This window comes from Silurus aristotelis (assembly GCF_946808225.1).
Source record: "Silurus aristotelis genome assembly, chromosome: 7".
NCBI classification, from domain to species: domain Eukaryota; kingdom Metazoa; phylum Chordata; class Actinopteri; order Siluriformes; family Siluridae; genus Silurus; species Silurus aristotelis.
Window position 1 is genome coordinate 19633817 of NC_139580.1, and position 21208 is coordinate 19655024.

Consider the following 21208-nt stretch of genomic DNA (forward strand, 5'->3'; position numbering starts at 1 on the left):
TATGCAGTTCTTTTTTTTTTTTTCCTCCCCATGATATTTATTAAGACTTTCATTTGGGTTCCCAAAAAATGTAATTATTTTAAAACAACATTATACTGAACAGGCAGCTATTAAGGATGAATGAGAAAACACTGCATAGTTCATGCTAATGAATGAAGTCTTCATTTGTCCTGCAAGCTTCAGATCTCACCAGCTGGTCATGCCCACAAATTTTATATCTGACCCCTCATCCACATGAAAGTAAAAACCGCTATCTCGTTCAATTCTTTGTTTTTTTTTTTTTTTTTGGTGCAAGTCCCAGAGTAGAAGCCAGCTATTCTAATGTGCATTTGTTTCAGTTTAAAACACATCATCTGTTCATTTCAAATAGTAGGTACTACATTGAAGTCTTTAATGCTGACATGTCATTCGCAGTCTACCAAGTACACACTTAAAGTAGCTTTCCACTATCAGTAGTGCATTATAGCATAAGTGTTATCCCTGCTAAGAAAACCTGTGTTGTGTCTATATTAGTGGTTGTATGGATAAGACTGGCCACTTAAGCCTTTACAAAACCCTTAATGAGTAAGAGGTCATAGTGAGGTTGCTCAGTGTTAAGCCGATCAAGATCATTATGATTGAGTAATTTGCTGCCTCTTTTAAAACTTAAGGTGAAATGCTAACAGAGTAAAATAGCAGCATGGAATGAAACCACAGACAATGACTGATGTCTATGTATGTGCATTCTTATGATTGTTATTTTTAAAGAAGGAAAAAAAGATAAATGACTTTTATTTATATACACTAAAATATCTTTTGCACATAAACTTTGGTGTTTGGTAACATGAGTGCATTAAGCTCCTGTTATTCTGGTTCTGCTACTAAATTCTGAGTTTCCAAATGAAGGCCTAAGTGCAAAATCAAGCATGCATTTTAGCACAAAGATACTATACTGTACTGTGTAATTTAACGTTGGGTCTCAAATTCCAATCCATCCATGCTTTCCACATGCATGTATGGAATGTGGGTTTATGCATAACATTGTGACATAAAGAAAAGTTTATTGTCAGCTGCTGAGCCACAGGGCAGTTGTGAGGCAGGTGACCTCTTAGACAGCTGCTAAGTGTCATTTTCTCTCTGTAGCTGTCAGGATTTAACTGAGATGATGCAGAATTATGGGTCAGAATGCATAGGGTGTATACTGCTGTCATTTTTCATTCCTTGTGATCAATTATGTGAACAAGCAGACAGTCTAATCTAGGCTCTTATATTGAGTGAAACCACAGCTCGTCATAGCTCAAATTACAGGACACTGAGGATAATGACAAGCACATACACTTAGGAAAACATACACATAAACACCCACACACCCTGCCACACTTGCAAACAATAAAGAGAAGGCACAGACAACAGTGTAAACAACAAACTAATTTTGTTTTGTTCTTTTCCCGTTTTCTCCTAATGTTTACATCAGTACCTAATGTGCAAATTAATAATTTAGTGTAAAACTGTCAAATGAATATAAAATCATTTTTTTCAATTCTAACACGGTGCAAGTCCATGAATCTGTCACATAGAAAGGAGGAAGAGGAGGACATGTAGAAGGAAAGAGCAAGAAAAAACATTGGGGAGAACATAGCATCCAGGACAGACAGACCCACTGACCATAAGAGTGTGAAGAATTATTCAGTATTACACCACACACCAGAAAGTAGTGAGTAATGCTCTCACATTCATGACTCGCCTAAAGAAGAGAAGCACTAGGAGAATATTTTGCTTTGCCCAGGCCTTCTGGTGCTCTGAATAGAAGAGAAATCAAGGCCTTCTTTGTAGACAAAGCAAGTTGAGATTTAGACACCTGCTATGATGTAGCTATTTGCTGTAATAGATAACATCTATAACAGCTATGCTGCTGTTAATTATGTCTTGACAGCTTAGGGCAGAGCTCAGCCAAATATATCTGTTGCAACAGATTTTAATCTTGCAATACTAATAACCTCTTGTGAGTGACCAACAATAAAAAAAAAATCACTTAACAGATATAAACTGATTTTCTATTCATTTAATCTCCTTACTAGATACAATCTTGGAGCAGTGTGCTTTGTGCTCCATAAAGCTCCATAGAGTCATTATTGCACATAGTGGTAAAAAATGGCATCATATTGAGATCCTTTGGGGCAGCAATCACCCTGCCCCATACTTGTTCTATGAATGAGTGGGGGAGGAGCTTCAGACAGGACAGTTAATGATATTTTCCCATTTGTGTCTCACATTATGACAATGCTTGCTACACCATACAGGGTTGCATTTAAGCATACATTGCTAAGCCCATGGTTTTCAGTCCTTTCCCTTGATTAGAATTTTTTTTTTAGCTTACATTATTTGTACAGATTTATCAAGCTATCTACAGTACTATCTAGGTTTTGAATGTGTCTTTGGAGAGCAATTATTAGTAGACAGAAATCATCATAACCATACATAGTATGTTCAAGGTTATTTATGTATTGTACTGTAGTCTCTCTTTTGCCAATTTTTGGAGCTACTCTATAAATGCTATATAGTACTTTATAGTCAAATGTGATTTCATTTTGTTTGAGACTATCTTGTTATTAATGTTGTCCTGCCCCACCAAAACGTATGGTCTTGAGCTAATCTTGAAGGGTAATACACATTAAATCCAACTAAAGCGATTAATTTGGGGAATAAACTACTATTTACATTTAACATAATTCCTGAGAATTTCAAATACAGGAGAATGTTTCAGGCAGAGATTTCTTTTAGGGCAAAAACAGGCAGGTCTGTTGATCGTTTGACGTGTGTGCTTATGGGTTACTGTAACAAATGATGAGCAACAGCCATTAACTAAAACACACCAGTGTGTAACCAACATTGACAAACATGACAGAGTTGCTTTCACTTTTTTTTAGTCCACTACACTATAAAGGTGTATAAAGGTTTGTATTCCATTATATTGTTACTCTTGCATTGTATAAATTTGTCACATGTAGTAGCAGCTTATTTTACAGAAGCCATTTGCTACTGAGAATGTGGTATATTGCAAAACACATAGAAATAAATGGCACTGTTCTGCATAAGATGGTACTGGGGAGAGTTTAAATGGAATGCAAACCCATGTACACGAGGTCCAGTCATGTGCTGCACATCAAAAGCATGTTAAATACCATGCAGCACTTTGATTAGCCACGAATAAACTTTCAGTACAATCTTCTTAAATCAAGGCAGATAAAAATCACACTTATTTCTGTACAAAGACAATACCATATGGCTGACATTAAGAATGCATAGATAAAAAGGGGAGGGACTGCGCTCATTACCAAACGTATTGCTTTTTAAAAACTTTCATGCTTATCAATGGTTGTTCCTCCCATTTGAATAATTTTCAAAGCAGAAAGATGTAATTTGCTATTGAGATATTGATTGAAGTATTGCGTTCAAATGAGTACCCGGTAGCTTTTGAAGAGTTTAGAGGAGACTGAAATATGCTTTTATATCTCTTTTAGCTAGTACTAGAAATTTTTATATTACAGACTGAGCAAATTGCACAGATATGAGCTTTTACTCTAGAACAAGTAAAAGAATGTTAATTTGGACATAAGACAAACTGACAAATAAAATGACAGCACAATTGCTGGCCAAAGCTGTAAACTGCAGTGTCATTTTGCTATTGAGAGAAAGGTAACAAGAATACAAGGAGATCATTCTTAAATAGATTTTTAAAAAATGGTATGCCAGTATTTGTCTATTACTCTCAAAGTGCAGAGGATGATGTCACTGCTGTCTTTTAATCACACACACAAAAACACACACACACACACACACACACACACACACACACACACACACACACACACACACACAACAGTGTTGAACTGCATGTGTGTGTATGAGCGTGGCTATCCAGGCCGGTGTCCTTTGCCCTCCCTTTCCCTGCGTTTCAGCTCCTCTCTGTAGCAGTAGGAGCAATAGTTCTCTGTCTCAGGTCTGCCATAAAAGGAGCAGTTCTCCCTCTTGCAGCGCTTCTGCTGAAAGCAGTACATAGGGCAGGTTCCACTGCGGAGCTTGGATTTGTCATGGTTGAGCCATGAATGTGGTGTGAGTTCCTCATCGGCAAACTCCAGGCTATCCCGGATATGGCTTGCATTGAAGCCATTGGTATAGGTGTGGGATTTGTGCTCACCGGCCATGCTGTATGGCAAATAATCTCCACCGTGAACGGCGCGAATCCCAGACATGCGTGCTGGACTATAGCTTTGAGAGGACAGTGAGCGGTTCTGTTGTGGATACGTGGCACAGGACTTCAGTGTCCCCACTGGTATTTTATAGGATTCATCCTGGTAGCTGGAGGACTGCGTGTTGTTATCTCGCAGGTGGATGACGCTGTGCCTCTGGATGGGTGGCGTATGGCTATAGTGGGCGGACACCGGGATGGGTTCCTGTCGCTTAGCACCTTGACTGGGGGAGGAGAAAGGGACGGGTGACATGGACGAGGAGAGGACTGAAGCCGGGCTGGCATTAGGGATGGGAATTGGGGAAGCAGCAGGGGTAGGGCTATTCCTTCCCTGGCCCTTTAGTGTATGAATATGGCTGGGATGCAGGACAGGCGAGCAGCTTTCAGGAGGAGAGCTGTCCGAGCGCTCTTTCTGGAATGTGCTCTCTTGTTCAGGCTTCTTGAGGATGCCATTGGTCTGGGGCTTTTTCTCAGCCTCAGCTTTTCTTTTCTGTTCCTGCTCAGTGCTGAAGCGCTCCTGTGCACTGCTCAGGTAGTAGCTGATCATTTCTTCGTGAAATTGATGCCTGTGGCTGGTCAGCAATAAACCAGCAAAGATGAATTTACGCTCTCCCTGCATGGCGGCACGAAGAATGTTCAGGCTGAGCTTAACATCAGTGCTGTACTTCCAGTTGTCAAGAGTCCGCTCATCTGAGTTTTTGCCTGAACTGACCTGTCTTTCTCCTGATGAGTTACCTGAAGCCCTGTCAGTAGGAGATGGGCTGGTTGCTTTCTCAGAGGATGACGTGCTGGTAGATTGGCCCGACTCCTCTTTGTTTTCTTTGCGTGTTTTGGAGTCCTTCTTCTTGGGCTTCTGTTCACTGCTCTCCACAGCTCGGCCATTTGTTATGGTAGACCTGCTGATTTTTCCATGTACCAGACCACCCAAGCCACCCATATTCTTTTTCAGTTTGATGCCTAGTGTCTTGCTAAAGCTGCCCAGCTTGTTGGCTACTGAGTCAGCACGAGCTTTGTCTTTCTCCTTGTGCTGCTTATCCTTGTCTTTCTCTTTACTAGACTTGCCATTGTTGAGGTTGGAATTACTGCAGACAGACTCACGGTCCGAGTCCATTGATTCGGCCAGAGACTGCACGTCTTCACCTGCTGATGCAGTGGGTGACTCAGGTTGAGCAAGGGGAGCCTACAATTTCAGTCAGAGAAGTGAATTAGAACACACATTTTGTAACCCTGTGTATCAACCATGTAAAAAGAGCAGGTCATTGTTTTAAGAGATTAATTCCTTACGCACTCGTGTCTCTGATGGTATTCGAATCCATGTAACATTCATATAACTGTGCAGGAGATTTAGCTTTGCTTCCAGTGAGAAAATAAGACTACAACAGAGAAAAAGAGACTGTAAAACTCATAACACTTTTACATATCACACATGACATGATAAATGCTGGATGTTTTCTTCTCTGTATGGACTGGGTAACTCCAAGGCAAATTATATGTCTGAAGAACAACTGGTTCAAATGATAAGCCAAAAGCCAAATTCTGAATAATACAAGAACTGTAAGTCACGCAACCACATGATATTAAAGTAAACTCATAAAGCTCTTGGTATAAAAGCAATATAGAAAATGATGACTAGATAGTTATTTTACTGCTTTCATTTCAACATTAATGTTTTAAGTCCTCATGTGGCCTGATGTGGCCCTGATGTCTTTTTAATGAAAATATCACACTGTAGACTTTTCATTCTCAATATATGTAAGAGGGAAATTTAATACAGCCACTGGGTCATAGAACTATGTAGCAATCTTTCATGTGATTAAATTGTGCTTTTTTACAGAATAGTGGGGACTTTAACTATGCTTGATAGCTTGCATTCCCCTGGAATTGTGATGACCGGATTTTGTCTAGGGAAATTCCTTGTGTCAGGAATAACACTAGTAGTGTTGCCCCTCTTTAAGTACTGGGTGACAGAGTGAGCCAGCCAGCAGAGCCCTAAAACCCCTGAGAAGGCATGAGCCAGATAGATGGAAGAGATTGAAGAGAACTTTACTTGGCCAGTTTGGCATTGTCGTTGTCGTCCCTCCCCCACTCCCAGTCTCTGCCTGGATCCACAGCAAAGTGCAGGGCTAAAAGCTTGTGCTCAGAGTCTGTCAGAGGGATGACGGCTATGACGGAGAGAAGAGAAATGGAGCCTTAGTAAAGAACCTTTTTTAATTATAGTAATCAAACATTAAATATGTGGGACAAACACATGCACATTTGTTGTACTTTGCATTGCCTCCACTTAGAAGCACTGATTCCAGTTAAAAAAAATTTCTTGCCACTTAACTCACTCATATTCTTCTTTTGCGTTCCTGGAAGATTTCCCATCAAGCCCAGTAGACACATAGTTATTTACAAATGAGAGGTGAAATAATGTGAAATTAGGTTTACTAAGTGGAAATAGCAAAGAGATAATAATAAGAAACTTAAACACAGAGATGTATTTAAAGAGATCCAGAGAGACAGAGAAATTGCGACTGGTACAAAATATCTAATGTTTAAGCACAGGACATTCCTCTACCTGTTTTCAAACACAAACAAACACACACACACACACACACACACACACACACACACACACACACACACACACACACACACACACACACACACACACAACACAGGTTCCCTCTTTCTATCTCTGTCTCTCTTTCTGTCTCTATCTTTCTTTCTGGTAGAACTGTGTTTTTTTCTATCACAGTAGCTCTGACATTTGCCAAATGAAGACTTGGCTGGTTTTATAGTGTACCAGTAATAAGTGAACACACTTCCTCACTCTGACTCATCTAAACAACACTACGGGTGTAATCTTACATTTGGTGAAAGACACGTGAAAGACAGAATGTGTGCACGTGTGAGACAGAGGCAGGCAAACAGAAAGGCCTAGGTGTGCCAAGGTGAAGGCTAAAGTAAAATAAAAGTCAAATACATTAACAAAAGGCACTACTTTACTCTTGTTGATCTCTTAGGTAGCTCAGAGGACACAGGTTTAACCTGAACCTTTTAAGTCTGTAACGGCTCAGTCTGCCATGCAAATAATTGTTTTTCACATAAATATACAAACCATATATCAGTATATAAATGTCAAAGCAGTGATTAGAGGTTTATTATTACCAGTGTCGACCATATAAAAGCAATCAATCAGTCTGTTTGCAGTAACTATGCTAACACAAGGGATCATATTAATGAAACAAAGTCTATTTTCACATACGAGACCCATAATCGGGGGGCTGACGAATACAAATATATTGGATACTGATAATCTGTGGCGTGTTTGGGTTGTACTGCAGTGTCAAAATAAACATTTTGTGTCCGTGGCTCCACTCCAAATGGCAGCGGTCCAGGACGTGACAGAAAGCCAAAGCAGACTGCAGAAGGGATTGCATACGCTGTATAAAATGACACACATGAATACACAAATAATGCATACATACAAACAAGAATGTTTGTCATGTGCGTTTCCAAACAAAGATGTGTTTCAATGCACACGATTTCCATCAGAACAGGGTAAGACAGCGGACATGGGGTTTCCATGTTTTTATTTGATCCCACTCCAGAAGCAAACACCAGCTTTGCCAGTTCTGCAGCAAGGGACCTCAATGTAACATACTGTATTCACAGGCCTTGCTGGTAACTGTAGTGAGCTGTCCTCTACTGACCTCTCCTGCCTGCAGAGGAACTCACCAAACTGCCAGTACACCGAAACGAGAGTTTCCTGAAATATTAGCCGCCATGAAACAGAACAGACAAAGTGACAAGAAACTGAAAAGAGAGAAGTTTCAATTCACTGATGACTGACCAGAATCAGTGAGCCTCTGTTACAGTGGAAGTGGAGAGAGGTGGATGGATTATATAAACAGAAGTTGCTGACAGATGACATGCTTGTGGTCTTTGGCACCTGATAGTACACAGCAACTTTCAATTCCTGTGGTTCCCTGGTACAGGATGACGTATGGTACGTGGTCTCGCTGCACATTTTGGTGCTGCTTGTGGAAAATATAGGTGAGTGTTTATAAAGATTTGGAGTGCAGATCTGTCATAAGAAGTATGTGTAATATAATCCTTTTGAAAACAACTAGAGAGTTTCTTTTCGGCTTCTCCCGTTAGGGGTCGCCACAGCGGATCCTCCGCACGTTTGATTTGGCACATGTTTTACGCTGGATGCCCTTCCTAACGCAACCCTCCCCAATTTATCCGGGCTTGGGACCGGCACTAAGGGTGGCTGGGGATGGTTCCCTGACCGGGAATCGAACCCGGGTCGCAGCGGTGGGAGCGCTGCATCTTAACCACTAGACCACCAGGGGACCTAATCCTTTTGAAAACAACTAAACGCTCAAAACCATTATTTTTAAATACACTCCCTCTAGTGGATCATATTAATCATTGCAAATCTTCCTTACTCTAGCTTTCTTTGGCAGGCTTTGTCTGACTGATATAAAATTTATATTATCAACCAGAATTCACAGCTGTAAATATAAGATAAATATCAGTTTTTATCTTGGACAAATAGTTGTTTAACCATGTAAATCCCTAGTACCACACATGATGCACTTTTTCACCTTCCCACAAATACACACACTATATAAAATCTCTGCTGTTAAGAATTATCCCCATTCCCCAGTACAAGCAACCTGGATGTGTTGCACAGGAAGCATCATAAAAGTGTGCACCAAAATGTTCCCCTTTATAGGAGGATCAGTTTAAGGGCTGATCTTCGGTGCCAAGGAAAGCCTGCAAGTCTTTTAAAAATGGGTCTCGAAATAGCAGCTGAGGTTTGGTGTGGGTGGACTTCACTCGCACTCGAGTCTACAGCACTAGCTACTGCACACAACATTGGCAGATTAAAGCTGGACTGGGGCAGGCTTACACAGGGACACCATTCAACTCCAGAAAGAGGGAGGAAGGGTGTCTGCATTACAGCCGGATACACCTGAGAGTATAAACACCCATCAGCAAATGAACACCTAAAATGAGTGTATGTGCAAAAACAAGAGGCGAAAGATTAACATTCCTCTGAGCTGGTGCAGCCACAGCCGTGTAAATGGAATGTGTGCGAATGTGAAGGAGGGGCCATCACACACGCTCAAAGATGAACAAAGTCTCAGTGTTCTTGGGGAAGCTGCTGGCACCTGAACACACACTGAATGGACAGATGCTGGTTTGCCTGAGCGGAAGAACCAGGATGGAAGGAGAAAAGAAAAGATCATCAGGCCAGGCCAAAATGAAAGATACATTGCAGCTTCCAAACAAGAGAAAAGACAAAAAAAGAGCGAACCATTCAGAATCAGAATCAGAATCAGAATCAAAATCAGGTTTATTGGCTAAGTGTGTTGATACGCACAAGTAATTTGGTCAGCCATTAGTGACTCTTAAAAGTACAGACATAAATAACACTACACATTTAGCTTGGACTATACAAGACAAAACAGACAGGACAAGAGAAAACAGACAATACGAGACGAAACAGACAATGTGAGACAATACAAACAGTACAAGTTTTAAATAGGGATACAATGTATATGACATCAGGAATGTACATAAAACGTGAGAGAGCTTGGTAGTGCAATTCTATTGACTTGTTAGCTTGATGTGCTATAATTAGCAATGGAAGACAAGCACTGAGACATAGCAAGTAAAAAATTAAAGAGTAAATATGGGAAAACATTTTTCAGAGGAATCATTGGAAGGAGCTCAGGTTTCATGTGTGTGCTTAAGTAAGTGTGGATTCTAGGAGTGCGGGGCCTCATGGCTCTGTCTGCACTGTTACAGAGACAGATGACCTCATTCAACTTCGAGAATAGTGATCCTGCCTGCACAAAACAACAAAACTAACACCCACCAACTGTTTCACTTTCAGTCTGTGTCGGCCCTGTCAAGCTCACACTACTCCATTGATTTCCCCCACTCAGAAGGTATCAGTTTCTCACGTCTCACACCACATACATATAGAGGTGCAATAATAACAAGGCGCTGTGAAATGGCTTCGCATCAGACAGCTACTCTGACAGGAGGCTCCATCATCCTGGAGTAGTACAATTCCTCTGTATTCAAGCTTCAAATTAATCATAAAGAAGCAACAGGACAGTGACGGCACATAAAAGCTGCTTCATGCAAACACAAAGAGAATAAGACACTGCCATCTACTGGATATTTATCAAGCAAAGTGACCATTTAGAAAAAAAAAAGTACAAAGCAACATACTTAAATCTGCACAATGAAACAATATAAAAAAATCATCTTATGTTTGTGCTATTTTATACAGCATTTTAAAACCAAAATATTTTATTAATTTTAAATATTATATATATATATATATTAATAATAATAATAATAATAATAATAATAATAATAATTTTTTATTTTTTTTATTTTTTTTAGCTATCAGTACTTTTGGTCAACATCAGAAGGATTCGCCACAAAAGTTAACTGCATGCAAGGAAAGCCTGGTGTAAAGTATGCTCCCTCCTCTAGCTAAGCTAATCAGATTCACTGAGACTTTTCTATTTATTTCATATTTAAAAATAACTTTCTCCACCCTTTCTTTATCTAACGTATCAAACTATTTAGCAATGTGGCTATTTTTCAAAAGAATGGGCATTAACAAAAATATACAAATAACAGTTTAGAAAGAGCAGTCCCTATGCCCAAATTCTCTATAAAGGAAGGTTTAAGATCCTTTACAACTATCTACCTCCTTGATAGATAGTATAGGGAGCCACTCAGTACTGTCTCCATTGCTACTTTCATCAAATATTAACTGTGGGGGTGATTATACTGTTTATGAAACAAACAAAACAATGCGTTCCATTAATATAAATCTATACAATTTCCCTTCATGAATTTGCATTTTCATATGAAAGGTGCCAATAGTTCAGAAGCTTATAGCAAAGAACTTTTGGAACAAGTATCAGCATTGTTATTTGTGCTGGCCTGGCAAAACTGGCAGACTGATCTGCACAGTGCCAGCTTTTTATTCCTTATCACTCACATAATAAATGTTTTCGGAGGGGTGTTTTAAATATTCTATAATGTAACAAATATATATGTTACTACTATGCTTCTTTTCTGTCTATGAAAAGAAGGAAATAGAAGTCACATACTTGTGGAATTTATCCAGTGTGGAGTTTATACATATTTAATAGAGTTATACAACCCAAATATTACATAGAGTAGGGGATTATGATATTATTTTTAAAGACAATTTACATGCAAAATTACTTTTAACATGACAAAATGAGTTGTGATTTCAGCAACCATTCACTAGTGTGATTTTCAGCACTGAATTCTGTAGAAAGCTGCATCTAATAAAATAAATTACCTTTTCTTTCTCTCTCATTTCGGTCTAGCCAAAGGCCACTCCACAGTGAGGTCTAAAGGAATGTCTGGTGAATAATTGATTCCAGGTAATTAGATCTTAGATCTGTATTATTTGTTGGGGATGACACTAAGATTGATCTTATTTTCTGTTCCTGAATCATGCCAACTAATTTGGACAGGAGCAACATAGAAGGCACTATGCTTGAATGCCATCTGCCTCATCTGTATCTGACAGACTGGAGCACTCTTAGACATTTAATGTTGCTGTCTAGGGATTGCTAGATTATCCCTAGCTTCATCATTCAGTTATTGTGCACTTTATTCATCGCGTCTGTAAGGCTGGTACATCTCGGTCTGAGTGCTCACAGTAATCTAATGATCAGTTTACTTCCTAAATTGATTCTGAACATTGCTGTGATTGCTTTGTCTTCAAGATCATGCAATGAAAATGTATACATATTTGAAGTAAAAGTGCATACTGCACCTTATATTAAGCCAAAGAGTTTGACATATTCCTATATTGTGAAAAGGTAATATAAAAGGAAATGAACATGGTTATATTATAGTAAATAATGAATCAGCACATTTCTGCATAGACTTGGACAGTAACCAACAATTACCTAAGACTGATTTCAAAAAGGACATTTGTTAAAACTGATGTGTAAATCCTTCTCTTGTTGAGCAGACATTTACTGCATATTGTAAGTCTGTTTTATTGATATTGGTTACCAAATAACACAATTATATAATAAATTATTATTATACATTGCAAAAAAAGCAATTTGTTAAAAATATTTAGGCACTCATTCAATACTAAATAATAAAATGTCTAAGCATAAGATCTTCTTCTTTCGGCTTCTCCCATTAGGGGCTGCCACAGCGGATCATCCGTCTCCATACCCCTCTGTCCTCTACATCTACCTCTTTCAACCCAACTACCTGCATGTCTTCCCTCACCACATTCATAACCCGCCTCCTTGGCCTTCCTCTTTTCCTCCTTCCTGGTGGCTCCATCCTCAGCATTCTCCTACCAATATACCCCATGTCCCTCCACTGCACATGTTCAAACCATCTTAATCTCGCCTCCCTCACCTTTTCTCCAAAACGTCCAACATGCGCTGTCCCTCTAATAAACTCATTTCTAATCTTGTCCATTCTCGTCACGCCCAACGAAAACCTCAACATCTTCAGCTCTGCTACCTCCAGCTCCACCTCCTGTCTTTTACTCAATGTCACTGTCTCTAAACCATACAACATCTCAGGTCTCACCACAGTCCTATAAACTTTCCCTCTCACTCTTGCAGGTACCCTTCTATCACAAAATCACTCCTGTCACTCTTCTCCACCCACTCCACCCTGCCTGCACTCTTTTCTTCACTTCTCTAACACACTCTCCATTACTCAGCATAATATATAGTTAGTATTATATATATCTGTGTATTTTAATAATATTTTTGCCTTTAATTATAATCTGTCAGGTGCAATAAAATGAGAAATTTTAATGAAACCTGTTTAAAAAAAAGCTGACTTGTCTGTGTTGCTTAGCTGTTTACCTTGCTCTCTCTGCTGGTCTCTCTGCTCCATAGAGACCAGGGCAGAAAAGTGTGCCTGGTCATATGCCAGGACCAGGGGAGAGCAGTGGCATCGGTTGGGTGGCACTTCCAGGGGCAGGTAAAGACCCCCAAAGGGGATGGGTGCAAATGCTAAAAAGAACGATGAGGTATAAAACTGATATAAGCATTTTAGCTGAGAGAAGTGTAAAATTACTGAGAACAATAAAAGGTTTATGTGTGCCAGAGTTGTGTAGTGTGTGTGTGTATGTGTATGCTTGTGTGTGCGCGTGCATGTGTTTGTACTGGCACCTTCTCCCCCAGAGTCTCGGAGCATGGTGTCAGCCACCACCACAATGGGCCGCCTCAGCACATGAGCCAACACAAACACATGGAACTCCTCCAGACTCTCATAGACAGGGTCTTCTGAATTATCCACACTGTAGAAAGCAAAATCACACAAAAAATACTGTTACTCTTTGTTTCATAATAAATTATTCTAGTGTTTATTTTTTTGTATATCCAAGTCCGGAATCCGGCATCCTTCCTGACAATAAGCACGTGTTAATAATGTACAATGCATGTGAAATAAGTAACTGCTAAGCTCCTGTATTGCCTCTTCACCATTCTTTTCACAATTTTGAGGGACAATGTATTTATGGGTTAATTAATGTCCAATTGTTTGACATTTAAAATGTTTATTTTGTTTCATGGCTTTATATGTGTTTTACAAAATGTGTGCAGTTCAACAGCCATCTATCTCTTCTGTGTTATTTAAAAAAAAATACAGATAGTTGGGGTTAAGCTAACCAGTATTTAAAAGATTGCTAATAATTCTAGAGATGACTTTATCTTACAAACTGCACTTGAAATAAAAGAAGAAGCATCCTAGGAGGATTCATGAGTAAACCCCAAAGGAGCCTCATGTTGGATAGTTCTTGATCAAACTAGAGGTCGAAGCAGCGTTCCACTTAAAACAACACTATTCACACACTCTTTTTCATCCTGAGCTGACTGGACAACTTTACAAGAGGTTATCCATGAATGTCTGATGTCTAGCACAAGCTGTAACATTTACGAAAGAATAAAAGGCTCTAGCTACAAAAGCTGCATCTGTGTGTATATGATAATAAAAGGTGTAGTGAGGGAGGAGGAGGATGGGAAGGCAAGAGAGCAAATAAAAGAGAGAGAACAGGCATACATCCCCCTTATGGGAATTTAGCAAAATTAAGTCCCCCTTCCTCACCCATACTTACATAAACACTCATAAGCAAACTAAACACACAGACACCCAGAACAGCACTTCTTAAACACTAATGAAGAGTCATTTAATAAGCAAATCCCCCTATCATCCAATTTACATGCACATTGCTCTCTAGGCTGCTCTTTGTGCTATCATGATTAATAATCATCACACAGCACAATTCATCACTCATTCAATTGTACTTACTGCCTTCCATATTTTCAGCAGCGGCTTCGATATGCTGTTATTTTAAGTCTATATGTATATATGTTTTATCTGCTGGGTTGTTATATGAACAGCATCAATAAAGAGCTACTGCATAATAATTATTTATCAACTAAGATGTGCTTATTAGTTCTTTAGCTTTGTACTTTTTAAAAAAAAGAGTGCAAGGAAAAACAAAGCTGGAGCTTATTCAGGATAAATTTTATTACACATCCAATAGAAGTTTTATCTCAGTAACATAAAAATGTGTCCAGAGCATTTTACACTTTAGAAGCAGACTCAAACCGAAAGCACTGTGAGCTGAGCTGCATGTATCATTGTCTTTCATCAGAGGGTGTAGATTTCACAACATGAAACCACATTGTGCTCACACGCAATTCACAGTTTCCATTCTGTTACCCTATGACCTTATGTAAACTCTGCTCAACTCTGGGGCAACAATTGTAATGTCTAGCAAAAAAAGGAAAAGAAAAAGAAACCCACCTTATTAAAAACAAGGTCTGAAACCAATGGAAGAATGCAGTATGTTGAGCATAGGTACAACAGAACTCATTCACACATTGGCCTGCTTTATTCAAACATCTCAAGCAATGAGACATCCAACACTGCTTAAACATTTTCTTACTGACTTGTATGGCTTGTAACGTTATAGTTAACGTTACAAGACCACCAGGTGGCAATGTTTCCAAACAAACTACTACAAACTGTTGTTTACAATGGTTAAAAATGTTTCCTAATGTACAGCAAATGAGTGTAGGGTAGTAAAGGTCCCTGACTCTGTATAGAGGTCATATATATAGAGGTTTTAAATCTAGTAGATGTTTTTAATCTCTTGTGAAATTTAATAACTCAAATGTGCACACAGATGCCGCCCCTCCCTGAATATCTCAGATTAGTGTCGTGCCTCCTCCTAAACCTCATGCCAAGATTAGGGTTTTAACAGGAAGCTTATCCTAGACGAGTACAAATAGGCAACGTCACCCTCCTGCCAAATACGCAGGAACAACGGACAATCTTTAATCCAATATGTACCAGTTTCAACATGCATTATTCTGCCACAACCATTTCACATTACACAACTCATTTATAATCACCAGAGGAGGAAAAACAACAGCAACACATTGAAATAAATAAAACTATCAATACACAAATCATGTTTTTCTTTAGCAAACTTAATATTTGTGTTTGTCCTTGGGATTTAGCCAGTTCACATATTTGCATTCTAATTGCTGTAACTACAGATGCCTTACACTATGACTTGACTCACTTGTACACATTACCTGAAATTGAAAACTGTTAACAAAATTGAAAAGCAAGATGCTACACCATCCTCTGGCAAGATAATGCCTTTTATATGCTGATTCAGGATAACATAGATGCATAGATATATCACATATCACAATACCATAAATAATCTGGATCATTTTACAATGTACAAGCTGAGCCTTTAAATCTGTGCTGAACTTTACTTGTAATTTTAACTGCTTGTAATTAAAAAGAAAGATCATATCTGAAAATGTGTTTACGTAAATAATATTTAGGAGTGTGCACGAAAATGCATAAAGAGTAAAAGGAGGTTGTATAGGAAGGACATTTAAATAGTGGAAGAATATATAGCTATATTGTAATGGGATATGTGGGTACACATGTAAGCTGGTGTGTGTGGGCTGGTGAGCTTTACCCTCCACTGGTGTTGCCGTTTTTACTGAAGTGTGTGCGAGGCTCACTGGAGGCCAACTTCAGCAGTTCGTTCCACTCTCTCTCCCACTCTTCCTCTGTATACACCAACCCTGACTACAGAAAGAGCAAGAAAGCTAGTTAGAGGTGAATGAGGCAATGGATGGAAACACACCCACGCCTACACTCTAACTTCTTCTCTCACATACATTAAACCAGTATAGATCCGGCAAACCACAGCACACACCCACACCTTTCAAACAATTGTATTTACTTGCACTGTTTACAAAATTGATGTGACATGTGATGACTCATATAAGCTATAACTGCTGTCTGATCAGTTTGGTGAAGGCTGATTGTAAGAATAAGGGCTTATTAGTAAACATCTTTCTGGTGCTCGTGTACAGCAGCACTTAAGGGAATAGTCGTTGCTAAGCAGGATGGGAATGTACGAATAAAAATACAATATTAAATAACCCTAGAGACAGAACGTTACCTATTAAGACTGAATATTTAACATTTGAATTTGTCTTTGCTTTTATATTATTCCTTTTTTCTTTTGCTTTATTTGTAAACACCTTTTACCTTTTATATGAAACTTTAATATTTACAGTGTTTACAATACAAGCCCTTTAAAATCTCTTTATAATTTTGGTACTTTTTCCCACAGCAATATGTTTCCAAATGGCCTGAAGTATTTAAAAGGCTTGTGTCTGGCCAATGTTGAGAAACAAAGCTAATAATTGTTAATAATTATAGATAGATAACCAGTAGATAGATCATCTGTAGAACTAACAGTAGAGCTAGTAGAACTAACACTTTAGTACATAGGGTGCTCTGGCGAGTGTGTTTTCTTGGGGGAGTCAAAGAGCCAGACCTCTTTGTTTTGCTGCGTCTGCTGCCATCTCCACCTCCTCTTCAGAGCCTCTCTCTCTGCCCCACTCTTCATCATAGCATACAGACTTTTCCTCAGCACCAAATCTCTGTCATGGAAGCCCCACATACCTGACAAAAAATATTTCGTAATAAGATTAGTTTAGCATTCTATAAAGCTGTGTAAACAGGAGTTCTGCTGGACTGTAACTCTAGCTTAGCTCAAGCTTATTTGGATATAACGCTTACCTAAGGAAGCAGCATGCAGTAAGCAGTTACCATCTCCAGTTGTTGCTAATGGCAGAAGCTTCTTACAGCTAGTACATATAGTCGACCACCAATTCAGACGACCTACAGGAGAGCAGCAATTTCAAGAAATATTCAGTGTTTGTAAATGTAATGAATGCAGCATATATACAGCATGTATAAGTCATTTCACAAGAACAGGAATGCACAATGTCAATGCATAACAATAATATAATATTTATATAAAAATTATATAATTAATAGTAAGAAATATATAACTATATAATCCTGAAAAACTATATAATATGAGCTACAGTGGTTGTAGTTTGTATTGTACAAAGGTTGCAGAATAAGAGTCAAAATGCCTTGCCTTGTTCTTATGTAGACTTTTCGAAAATGTAGAACCCTTAAGGACAGGGTTCTTTCAGAAAAGCGATTAATTATCTAATAATCACAAATAACCCTAAGCAAATTCTTTTTTAAGTCTTTGTTGTTTTAAATAACCAAGCAACCAGGAGAGGAAATCTTACAGAACACTATGTACATTCAGGTTATCAGCAATTGCATTTTTAAGTACTCTACTTAGGTTTTCACCCTTAATAAATTCAAAGTACTTAATATTTTGTTCATAGATAAAACAATAAAAATAACAAAGTCTGATAAAACCTTATAATTCTAACATAGTCACACATAACCATGAACCTCAAAGTAAACCCATCTCTGAAAAAAACAAAAACAATTTGGGATAGACAGATTGTGAAAATCCCTTTGTGGTAGTCACTTTGGTATACAACTAAATACAGATGAGAGATTATCATTGAAAATGCTGGAGAGTGTGTATATAAGATTTATGCAAAAGAAATATTGGTCATAATGTTCGCCATACATTCTAATGCTCCTCTTTTACTCCATTATATTCAAATCTTACAAACATTTCTGCAATTCTTAAATAATAAAAACAAACCCAAATTTCTGACACAGTCACTTGCAGATTGCTAGGAGAGCACGTTGTAGCTTTGAGATGGCTGTGTGTACTCTGTAACTCCTTCTCCTCTCCAGGGATTAGGATAGAGCAATCTTCTGCCCCTAGCTTCCCACCCACAATCTCTCAGATCTGCTGCTTCAGGGTCATTAAAACACCACATTTACGTAGCTCAGCTACACTGCAAACATCCTGTACATACAGCGGCCAAATATTCTTTCACTCACACCACACCCTAAATTAGAAATTAAGATAAACATATTGCAAGTTGTGCACCATAAATTAAAATGTAAAGCTGGTTATTTAATATAGTCCATTTTGGGAATGGTTGACTAACTGCTTAATCTCAAAGCTCCAATAAATTTTTTTTGGTTAATTTTTATGCAAATTTTATGAGAAAATGCTGCATTTCCTACTCAGGATACAATTACTGAAATCTGAGCTAAAGTAGAGTTCTGTGTTCTGAGCACTGAGCTCTGCTCCCCTCAGGGAGTCGTGACTGAGAGAGATTTTAATCGCTCCAAGACAAAGGCAGATGGCAGATAATATCTTAATCACAAACATAATTGGATATGGCTCCATGTCAGTTCTGGCTACAGAATGTTTTGCTCTGATGTGGTAGTTTAACTCCACTTTGCTACTGATCCAAAACAATGCCTTAAAATAATGCGAGTGTGATCCGTTCAGGCTCATGTGCATGCACTCGTGGCCTCAGTAGAGAAGGACAACCTCCATAAAAAAGGGACATTGTGGACATTGTTAAAGTGGCAGTCAGAGACATTTTTGATGAAGCTAAAAGAAGACACAAACACAATACTAGTGATAACTGAATACAGAATGGGCTTTCCACTCAGGAGAGAAATGGTGAAGCTTATAGTAAGTCTGCAGTGCCAAAGCCATGCTTGTGGGGATGAACATGCCCTCACCTGCCTGCTCCAGTGCCACCATGGTAGATTGCTCAATCAGGTCACGCTCAATGAAGTTGCGGAAATCCTCACTGTACACACTCAGGTCAGGTAGTTGGAAGGTGTAGATGGGCATCTCGAGAGGCAACTGCTCCCTGGTGCACTCACCCGTCACATGCATCCGCGCCAAGGACATGATGGCAGAGCTGGCATGTGAGATGCCCCGAGAAAGACGCTTCTCTGTTGCACCACACACAGACACAGGGAGATGAGAGATGGATGAATAAAGGTGTGGGGCCCTGTACTTGTTGTTCCCAAAAACCATCATCTGCAGTTCAAGAGCATATTTAAATGTTTGAAAGCTTGGAATGTGCATTTCTCTTGTACTTCATTGCATTGTACTCACACATATGACTTTGTATTCTTAAATTTGGTGTGGTCTGTTCATGTATCTTAGACTTTTTTTTGTGTGCTATATTCATGTGCTGTTATGGTGCGAAGCTGTTTAAAAAACATGGGATGAATAACAAACCTTGAAACTATTACTCAAGATACTAAGATACTTAATACTCAATATGTCAAGTGTTTAAAAGCAATCATTATCACAGGCAACATGTTAAATGTTATCATTATTTTCCTTAACATCAACATCACTGCTGATATATAGCAGTAGTGCAGGTGTTTGCCGTACCCTGAGTGTTCTCCTCTTGCCTCTGCAAGCATTGCTCCAGCTTGTTGAGGTGCTGAGGGGTTCCACTGCGCTCTGGCTGCTTGTAGTAACGGCCCTCATTAAATACTTGTGGCAGGTTGGCAGTGTGGACCTGCCGCAGCTGCTCATAGTCACTTAGAGCAGCGCTTAGGTCCCAGTTTTTGCCTATACAAACACATTAACACATATACACGAAGAAAGAATTAATCTTTAGCACATAAGTTAATACATCTGAAAGACTTAACAGCACAAGGACTATGAATAATTTGACTTAAATTTGCATTTGTTTGTTTGTCTTTGTTGTATTAAAAATGCACAAGAATAAATAGCTTCCATTTAACACCAATTAAAAAGAAATTTATTGTTCAAAAAAGATGATACTGCTGCACATGTCTAGTATTTCAAGTTACAATTAAGCTTTTTTTGCTTGTAACCTTGAACCTGTTTGGCTCGATTCTAAAAATCTGATTCCTCTAGTTCACCTGCTGCTTTCAAGAAATTGGCACTAAATAATGGAAATCTCAGATAGATAGATGCAGGAACAGATCTACAGACAAGCAGAAATCTTTCCACCTAAAGACATGGACATAGAATTAAAAAAACATTAGTAAATAAAACTGTCTATTAAGCTGGAGAGAAACTAATTGTAGAATATGAAAGGGCTGGGGTGAGGTATTAGGAAATATAATATATAATAGATAAAATATATAATATGTAATATACAATGTATAAAACACTAAACAAACAAAGAAAAAAATAATTATTGCTAACTAAAATCATTGTTTTTTTTGTTTTTTTATTTCATATCATTGATTAACTTCTGATGGCATTTTTAGAACATGATTTGGGACATTTATGAAACCTAATGCCTGCTTTTAGTTACTTATTATCATATTTAATTTTTTTTTTATTGTGCCTTAGGTGTCATTTACAAGTACATTTAGAAATCATAAAAAAAAAAAAAAAAAAAAAAAGAAAAGTGGTTATTGTTGGTGTATTTTCATTGCACCATCAATAAATTATAGGCTACGAAATGGAACAAATTCACCAATAGCAGTGACTGCAGAAATGGGTGACCTAAAATATCTTAAATGGGTGAACAAAAAAAAAAACAACAAAAAAAAACTACTCTATATGCCATCTTGTCCTAAGAACAAAATACAAAGCTTTGCACTGTGTCCACTTTTATGCACTCCTTGATAAATAAATATACA

At 38.4% G+C, this 21208-nt stretch overlaps 1 protein-coding gene across 3 annotated transcripts in view; it reads right to left on the bottom strand.

The window, feature by feature from the left end:
• Positions 1–738: 738 nt before the first annotated feature.
• The window catches only part of otud7a (OTU deubiquitinase 7A), a 63742-nt gene continuing 43272 nt past the window's right edge, over positions 739–21208 (bottom strand). For all 3 annotated transcript variants that reach the window (XM_083545876.1, XM_083545878.1, XM_083545877.1), the window contains 10 exons: positions 19977–20159; positions 19307–19525; positions 17402–17503; positions 17157–17284; positions 16284–16396; positions 13447–13574; positions 13138–13287; positions 6276–6390; positions 5517–5601; positions 739–5408 (listed from right to left, as the gene is read on the bottom strand). In XM_083545876.1, coding sequence (XP_083402002.1) covers positions 3894–5408; positions 5517–5601; positions 6276–6390; positions 13138–13287; positions 13447–13574; positions 16284–16396; positions 17157–17284; positions 17402–17503; positions 19307–19525; positions 19977–20159 — 2738 coding nt within the window. In that variant the 3' untranslated portion in view covers positions 739–3893. The remainder of the gene's footprint in view (positions 5409–5516; positions 5602–6275; positions 6391–13137; positions 13288–13446; positions 13575–16283; positions 16397–17156; positions 17285–17401; positions 17504–19306; positions 19526–19976; positions 20160–21208) is intronic.